This window comes from Macrobrachium nipponense, chromosome 37 (genome assembly GCF_015104395.2).
Source record: "Macrobrachium nipponense isolate FS-2020 chromosome 37, ASM1510439v2, whole genome shotgun sequence".
Taxonomy (NCBI): domain Eukaryota; kingdom Metazoa; phylum Arthropoda; class Malacostraca; order Decapoda; family Palaemonidae; genus Macrobrachium; species Macrobrachium nipponense.
In genome coordinates, this window is record NC_061097.1 from 40,458,333 (window position 1) to 40,467,757 (window position 9,425).

Below are 9,425 nucleotides of genomic sequence, written 5' to 3' on the forward strand. Positions count from 1 at the left end.
TATCTGCTTGAAAATCTATTCTCCATGCAAACAAATATTCTATATCTTCCAAGGCCTCTCCCTCCACCACAGCATGGTCTCTCTCTCTCTCTCTCTCTCTCTCTCTCTCTCTCTCTCTCTCTCTCTCTCTCTCTCTCTCTCTCTCTCATCCATATACTACATATGTATTATTTTTACATAAAAATTCTCTTACTTCATATATGTGCCATACTCTTGTAAGTTGATAAAGATGCCAAACTAGGAACATCTGGCAAAGAATAACAAAGATATGGCAAGGAAATATTACATTTATTGAAGATGTTATACTATAGATCAGGAACAACAGATAAAAATACATAAAGCAATCAAGGAAATTGTGCATGAATGTAGACCTGGACTTGGATCCAATTAGGGGAGTTAAAGCTTTTCAGGAATATTCAAACTTCTTTGCCAAGTGTATTCAAAGGAGGATAATGCAGTTTGTATAATATCTTGGGTAGTGGTCTTTTACATTAAAGTTTTATCACATTTGTTTAAAGAATTTGAACTTCATCCCTACTGTCATCCCAAAGTTAAAGTGTTGGTTGCTTTAATGCATCTTCTCTGACCATTTTTACTGAAAGCATCTTCCAGCACTAAACCTTCTTCAGATCTTTCAATATTATCAGACCATCTAATCCTTTGCCTCTCTTGTGACCTTCGACCTCCAACTGGTTTCACTTGAGCCCTCTTGTCATCTCCTTCCTCACTCATCTTTAACACATGCCCACACCATCTGTCTCAATTCTTATCATATTGATAGTCTACTATTACTATCCTGGCACTTCAGATTTATTCATTTACCAGCCTCTCATTTAGTTAGATTCCCAAAGTCCAACTTAGCAACTTCATTTGTTACCTCCAGCTTATGTTCCTCTTCCTATCTTAATGCCCATACATCGGTACTGCTCTGGTTAAGTAAAATAGATCAATATTTTCAATCTGTAGGGCATTCTTTTGTCACACTATTCCCCTTTCCATTTCTGCCAAGCTGTTTCTATCCAACTTCTAACCCATCTTCACCCCTTCTCTCCTAGCTTTAAGTAGATCTCAACTATATATGAACTTGTCCTTTAAATGAAAGCTTCATCAACAGGATTGATTGACAAATCAGGTTCTGTGTAGATTTTGGGAAGGAAGAGGCTTTATTTAGATTTCATGAAGCTTAGCTGTGTAGTTTAGCTATTTCAGCTTGTGAAATTGTGATTTATTTTGGATGAACTTGATGCTTATGCAGTTGACCCCAATGATGATTCTCTGTGGTTTTTGTGACCATTGTTTTTTTGTGTGTTTGTAACGGGTTCATACACAATGAGCAATTTTACCCGATTAGGTAAAAATGAAAATGATAGCTCCTGTCTTGCTGACTTCTGCTGACCAATTTCACTGGGGTTTGAAAGCATGTGATGCACTTTTTTCAGTTTCTGTTATTGTACAGAAATCTGTAGATTCTTTCATGATTGACCAAAGCTTCGGTGCAATTTTTGACCATGCTGATCATGAAGCCTTTGTTTTTAAACATGAGCATTTAGGTGTTTTGGGGTGCATCTTTTACAATCAATTTGTAACCAATAGATTGTAATATGTTTTTTTTAGGGCACTGCACTAACTACAGGAGTACAGTGTAATCTCTGGTGTTCCTGAGGATAATTCTTGGTCCATTATCTTAGATAGGTATGATAGAAGGTTTGACAAAGAAAATAAATTTGCTATCTGGATAATGCTACTCTGTTTGCATTGATATCATGCCCTGATTTTGCTCCTGTTGTAGCTGGATCCAAGTATTAACAAAAATCAGTGCTTGTTGCAAATTATGGGATATGTAATAAACCTTAACCATACTTTTCGATGACAGTGCAGAACTACATGTAATTTTTAATTCTAGGTTTCATTCTTAATTACAAGCTCACTCTTGAGAAACTTTTGAGAAACTTTTATCTCCTCTTGAATTTCACAAGATTGTTTAAGACCTTGGTGTCCTGAGGAAATTATTTTATTATAAAGACAAGAAGGCGGGGAAGTAAGCCAGAAACTGTTCATGTATATACTTTATTGCAATGCCAGAAACTGTTCATGTATCTTGAAAAATGTTTATTTTGGTGTTCAGTAGCGGACTCATCCTATATTGATTGGCAAAAACTTGACATTCTAAATTATTTGTTATTCTAGATCTTGGTATTACTCATGTCATTTTCATTCAGCTACCCCATTGGCCAAGTTTTATACAATTTTTTATAATAATAATTCTCTGAGCGCAGATTTTCCAGCTTATACAATTCACTGCCTTTCTAGTACTGGAAGGTGGATGTTGATGCCCTTGCGTTTTCTTTTGTAATGTTTCATGCCAAACAGTTTTCTGTCAAGTTTTGTTCCTGCTGTGACCATAGTAATGGACTGATGTAAATCAAATAACCAGATCGCTGAATAAAATAAATTCGAACTGGGTGTTCTGTTAAGTAGACTCACATGTGGCTCCTTGTCATTTGTTATTTTTCTGTTATTTCCTATTGTATTGATTGATTTTTTCAAACATAAATATACAGGCAGTCCCTGGGTTGTGGCAGGGGATCCGTTCATGGCTGGGTGTTGTAAGCCAAAAATCATCTTAACCCAAACCATCATAATAATAATGGGAATAAATAGCAACAGCACAGGAAGTCTGGGTTACAGCAGCATAATGAAGGTGAACAGGGTCATAAGGCAACCGCCTTAAGTTTGGAATGATTTAACTCGAACCTGATGTAACCCAGGGACTGCCTACTGTATTTTGTATTCCTATTCATAAATTAAATAAATAATATACCAAGTCCACCCCCACACTTCTGTTTGTTCACATAACCACTCTCTCATATTTGTATTGTTACAGGGAGAAAATATGCCCCCACTAGATGATGGCGCCATTGATTTAGAAGAGAAAGCTGCCGATGATGAGGCAACAGCGATGGAAGCCGATAATGAGTTTCCTGAGGAAGATGCCAAAGATGATGTAGCTTCTAATGATGATGCACCATCTAATGATGGGCAAGAAAATGAGCCTGCTGATGATGGGTAAGACTTGGTGGTTCTAGTAGATTATAAAGGGAATTGTATTTCAAAGTAAGTTGAACCAAATTCTTTTTTACAACTCCCATTTATGTGCAGTTGATTTTAGGGTTACATTGTAATTTTTCCAATGTACATACTGTTTAGTAATGAACAGAAGGTGTGTGACAAATTAACTACTTTATATTGGGAATTACCCTGGTTTTAAAGTGAATCTGCCAGAGTACCTGTAAATTAATAACAGGTCTCGGTGATTGCATTATGGAGCACTCTCCATTCCTACACTTTCATTATGGGCAATAATTTTCCTTACTAATTGCCTAATTGTTAGTTCATTAACATCATTTATGCAGTGTTTATTATTAGTTCATTAACATCATTTATGCAATTTTAAAGGGAAATACTTTACACAGTACATAATTTTTATAAGTGTTATGCCTGATTTTCAAGCAAGTTAAGTTTACTTTCGTTAGAACCTCTTGCACTCAGGTGTAATGGATAAATGGAAAGGCATTAGACTTATCTTGTAGTTATCAATTACTTTCTTCGCTCTGTATTCTCCTACTGACATAGTTAAGGGATAGATTTTTCCCCACACGTTCATCTGTCTGTCAGAATGTCTCACACTTAAGCTTATTTAAGCAACTCATGTGCAGTTGAAGGATTTTGAATTAAATGTGGTACAGGTAGATCACAGTGAATTACAATGTGCACGAAGGGAGATTGTCAGTGTGTCTGTTACACGCTGCTGTTGAATGGATACCTATGATTTCTTAGCTTGGTAAAGGGATAGATGATCATGCATAAATGTTTATGAAAAGAGATTTTCCATTTGTCTCAGCTTTCATTGTTTTTCAGTTACACTTTGGTATGGTTGAAGGGATTTCAGTTAAACTTGGTACAGAGGTAGACTGCTGCTATGCATAGATGTAATGTAAGCAATTGTCCGTTTGCAGTTGTATATCGCTCTTACCTTGTTAATAACCCCTCCTACACATTTGAAGGTATTTCAATTAAACTTATTGATCATTTTATTTGGAGAAAACAAACTGGATACCATATTAAAAGAATCTGCAGCATTTTTTAAGTTTTTGAACTTGTTGATGCATGTATCGGATGGAAAGACCCTTGCTGCTGCTGAGTCTATTAGCATGCCCAGGTACAGTGTTCTTTGGTTTGGCTTCAGGTTTGATTAATCTAAATTTATCATTATCCCTAAACATGGCCATCCGTAATGGCGAGTAACCCCTGAGGGGCAGCTGGAGATGAACCAGGAACAAACTTGTAGGCAAAGATATGGCTGTGATAGACCAACTGCAAATAAGCTGTAGGAGATTGACTGTTGGCCTTTTTCTCAGACGAAGGTAAGATGGAACAGGAACCCAAAGAGAGCCTGCGGAACTTCTAGCAAGGAGGGGCCATAAAGTTCTTCCTCCAACGCCTTTGTGGAATGGAATGAATGCACGACAAAGAGCAGCCGCCGAACTTCATCACGAGAGTACCTTTGACTCGCTCCGTTTGGGCTTGAACAAGAGAGTTGGGAGAAAGACATCTTGGGAAAGGGCACACGGCTGTTGAATATTCACAGACTTGTTGTCTGCTATGTGGACAACTTGTTCTAGGAGTCAAAGTCCTGATCACGAGAACACACACAGGTCTGAAGTCAACTTCTTAACAGCTGTGGTTTTAACCTCATGTCTTGAGCAGGGCAAGTGGAAGAAGGAAAAATGAATGCAACCTCTTCAGGATGAGCCCAATCTACGTAGTTACGGTTCTTAAAGGAAAGGAAACTTCTCTTGAGTGCATGCTGCAGAAGAATCAGGAACTGACAAATGCTTATCAGTAGCCAAGGTAAAACTCGTATGTCGAGAACCTTAACAGACGCAGGGCCATCTGTAGCAGCAGCTGGAACAAACTTGGAGGATATAATATAGCAGTGATGGACCAATTGTAGGAGAGACAGACGGTTGATCTTGCCCTCCAATGAAGGGGAGATTGGATTGGAATCCCAGATTCCCTTGTGCAAGCCCAGATGGAGAGAGTTGAAGGTGCTCTTTGATGAAATTTGGCCGTTCACATATGAAGAAATCTTAGAGAAGATCTCGTAAATCTCAGATCTTCCTGGTCTTCTTGATTATCTTCTGCATGCTCCATTCCACCAAGGTGTTGGAGGAAGAAGGACTTCATGTCCCCTCTTCACAACGCCTTGGTGGAATGGAGCAAATGGATGATGCAGAAGATAACTGAGAAAACGACAAGGAAGACAGATCTACATCATCTCCTCATAAAAGAGCAGCCAAATTTTATCAGAAGAGCACCTTCGACTCTCTCCAAGGCTTGCACAAGGGAGTCTGGGAGGAGCCCAAACCATAATCTACAGTGCTTAGGAGACTACTATTGCAGAGTATGTTGCTGTTCAAGAGTCTGGAACTTTGCAACCCTCATCAGTAGTTCAGGCAGAAGACATACGACTGTGAATCTTGACAGACATATGGTCATCCATAACCGAAAGTAATCCCAGAGGGGCAGTTGGAGATGAGCTAGGAACTAGCAAAGTGGTGAAGATACAGCCATGATGGACCAACCATGAATCAACTGTAGGAGAAGGACAGTTGGCTATGACCTGAGATGAAGGATAGGGTGGTACTCCAAAGAGCGCCGGTAGAACTACTTGTGAGGAAAGGCCACGAAATAGTCCTTCCTTGGTAGGATGGAACGAATGGAGGAAGACTTCTCTTTTTAGGTGAGCGTTGAAGTTCTTCAGAAAAGTACCTTCATCTTTCCATCAGGGCTCGAACAAGTGAGTTGAGAGATGACGTGGTAAAAGGCACAGCAAGGGATACAGCCGTGCTGTTTGTTATGTGGATTACTTGTTTAAGAGGAACAGTCCTGATCACAAAAAGAGAGTGAAGTGTGAAGTTGACTTCTCTACGGCTACCTTGTCGTCTTTTATGGTCTTGGTTTTAACCCAAGGGTAAAGGGGAAATGACTGCAATAATTTGAGGAGGAGCCTGAACTATAGGTATATGGCTATTGAAGGACTCCTCCTCTTATACTAGTGTGCTTTACTCCACAAGAATCAGGAACTGGGCAACGATCATCAGTAGCTACAGTCTGCTTAGATTTCTTGTTAATGGAGTTCCTGAACTTCTTCAGAAGAGCACTGTCAACACTCTCCATTAGGGCTTGAGTAAGGGAGTAGAGAGGAGAAGACATGGAAGGCCTAGGAATGTTATCTGAGGGAGGGGGAGGGGGAGGGGCATGACTGTTGAAGGAATGGCTGTGCTCTCCACTCCGTAAAACTAGTTCTATAGAGGATTGGTCTTGATCATAAGAACACATTCAGGTATGAAGTCAACTTCATTATGGCCGCTTTGTCTTTCTTAACAGCCGTGGTCTTTAGCAGGGCAAATGGTGGAAGACAGCAAAATCACAAAGTTTTTGAGGAACTGGGTGATACTCAGCAGTACCTGTAGAAGATAAGCAGCCATGAACCTTGACAGGCACAGGGCCATCCGTAATAGTAAGTAACCCTGGAGGGACAGTTGGAGATGAACCAGGAACTAACTTCGAAGGCAATGACATGGCCATGGTGGACTGACTTTGAATTGGCTGTAGTAGACCAACAGTTGGCTTTACCCTCAGACAAAGGGGAGATGAAGTAGGATTCCAAGAGAGGGCCTGCAGAACTTCTTGCGAGGAGGGGTCGTAAAGTCTTCCTTCCTCCAATGCCTTGGTGGAATGGACAATAATGATGTCTAATAAGACGACAGTGGAGATGGAGGTTAAGACTCAAGATTTATTTGTAATGGAGGGGCTGAACTTCTTCAGAAGAACACACTTGACTCTCCACCAGGGCTTGTACAAGGGAGTCGTGAGGAGAAGACTTAAAAGGCCCAGGAACGGAAACTGATGGAAAGGTCATGGCTGTTAAGGGACTCTGTAAGCCGAGGAATGATCATGGCTGCGCTCTCCTCTCTGTGGGCTATTGTTCTAAGAGAGGAATGGTCCCAATGACGAGAATACGCCCAGATGTGAAGTAGACTTATTTACTGTTGCCTAGTCATCTTTCTTAATGCCCATGGTCTTAACATTCATTTCTGAAGCAGGGTAAGTGGAAGTAGGCAAAATAACCAACTTCTTGAGGAGGAGCCCAATCCATATATGTACAGTTCGTAGAGGAGACTTGTCTTGTAGAGTGCGTTGCTCCACAAGAATCAGGAACTTGGCAAACTCATCAGTAGCTAAGGTAGAAGACGTACAGTTGTGAATCTTGACTGGTGCAAGGCTGTCCATTATGCCAAGCCAGTGTGTCTGAACCTGAAACTAACAAATGCTAGATTAATAACTGTAGTAACTGATGATACAGAAACATCTTGTACATTTACAATTTTTTTGTCCTACCAAATTTCCTCTCAAACTTCTTAATAGCATTTATTGTCCAATGAAAGGATAGACTCAAAAGATCTTTAATAAAAATCTTTTGGGGCAACTGGGGTCCTACAAAAGAAATGGTATGGTACTTTATAGTTTTATATATTCTAAATATAAGGTTGCTTTAAAAAATCCGGGCTAGTTTTTTTTTCTTCATTCTCTACTTCTTAATTACTGCAAAATATAAGTACAATCATGTAGACTTATTGAGATTCGAGTGAGATATGTTTGGCTTATGTGTAATATGGAAATTATTTTCTTCAGAGCCCCTGAGGAAGAAAGTGAGGTAGGAGAAGAAAATGCCTCATCTGAAGTACCTAAAGAGGAGGAAAATGAGGAAACTGTAGCACCTGCAGAAACTGTTGAGGAAGAAGAACCAGAACAAGAACAAGTAGTGAGGAGAAGACCTGCACGAGCCAGAAGGGCCCGTGTGCTGAAACATTTTTAAAACACTGAAAGAATGTATCTTGGTTCTAAAAATCTTTTCTAAAACTTGGTAATCTGTATTGACACTGTTCTTTGGAAAACCACAAAACCGCCTAGATATATAGGAGGACTGAGTAGATGTGGATGGTTATTATTGCAGTTTATATTTTGAGCCAGGAGAACAATGTTGATTTTGTCAGATTTGTAAAGATTAAAAGTGGAATACAAGCTAAGTCCGAGTCCTGGCAGCAACAGATTTATTTTAATGTTAATTACATGTAGGTTGAAACTGTATGAGAATTAATAGAACATTGCATTGAAACTGTAAGAGTTAATAGAACATTACAAATATATAGAACATTATATAAGTAAAAATAGATGTTTTTCTTTCCCATACAACAAAGTACGCAGTTAATGTAACAAACTGTTGACTTTTAGAAGCTTTCAAATTTAATGCACAACGCACATTATAACAAGGCCATTATGTTTATGACTAAGTTGTGAGCTTCCAAACATGACTCACCTGACCTGCCCCTGCTTGAAGGATGACGACTGTCCATAAGCCCCTTCCTTACACTGAGTCACCGTTCCAAAGCAGCTGACCAGGAACCAGAGTCAGGCACCAGGGATGGAGAATGAACGGACCCCTAACAGAGATCAGTCACAAGCAGGCTTTTGAACAGATCCCTCTACATTGCCCAAAATTCTACCCCCGTGACTTGGTGCTGGGAACGATGCCAAAGTGGCAGCCATTATTAGACTTTTTAGTAGTTTTGTGGAGGTTGCCTTCCTACACTTCTGCCAATCTGGATAGGGGAGGGAGAGAGGTCGATGAAGGCCAAGCACACCAGCGCCTCTTCCATTTCTTATGACCATGGGTCTCTAGAACTTCCTGTGTTTGCCAAGTTAAGAGTTAGGGCAGATAAAACCCCAAAGGTGAACAGGAGCCAAAAGCAGTAGAAAAAAAAAAGTCTGATCTCAGAGCCAACAACCGAAGCAGTGGGACCCACAAAGAGAACGTTTAGTCCAAGGCCAAATGCTCCTGGAATAAATACAATGAAGGTTTTCCCAGAAGTTCAGAGAAGGCCACAACCTATATTTATGGCCACACCACCTTCAGCAGCTCATTTGCCCCATTGAAATGCCTCAATTTGATGGTATAGAAACAAGGATGATATTGGTCAAGGCAGGAACACTCCCGTTTGTCCTGTCCTATAGCTTGAACACCTGTAGCTTGAACACCCTTCTCTTCAATTGTCCTTAGTAAATCGTTATTCCACACTGCATGCTTCTGCTATTAAAGTTTCTTGATTTTATACCATATGTTTTTTGCTAAGTTTTCTACCTTTTATAAGACTTCTATAAAGGTTTCTCTCTGAACAGATCAGATTGAAGGGAAAATTAAGTCGGACATTGGAATCAAACATTACTCTGCAAAACAAAATTATGTTATGCAATGTATTACTACCCATAAAGAAACCAGGTTGTCTACAAGAAACTCAATT

The 9,425-nt window shown here is 39.7% G+C and overlaps 1 protein-coding gene across 2 annotated transcripts in view; it reads left to right on the forward strand.

Moving 5' to 3' along the window:
* LOC135209178 (glutamic acid-rich protein-like) overlaps window positions 1–8,295 on the forward strand; it is a 64,338-nt gene extending 56,043 nt beyond the window's left edge. For both annotated transcript variants that reach the window (XM_064241858.1, XM_064241859.1), the window contains 2 exons: window positions 2,885–3,066; window positions 7,759–8,295. In XM_064241858.1, the coding sequence (XP_064097928.1) occupies window positions 2,885–3,066; window positions 7,759–7,942 (366 nt within the window). In that variant the 3' untranslated portion in view covers window positions 7,943–8,295. The remainder of the gene's footprint in view (window positions 1–2,884; window positions 3,067–7,758) is intronic.
* The last annotated feature ends 1,130 nt before the right edge of the window (window positions 8,296–9,425 follow it).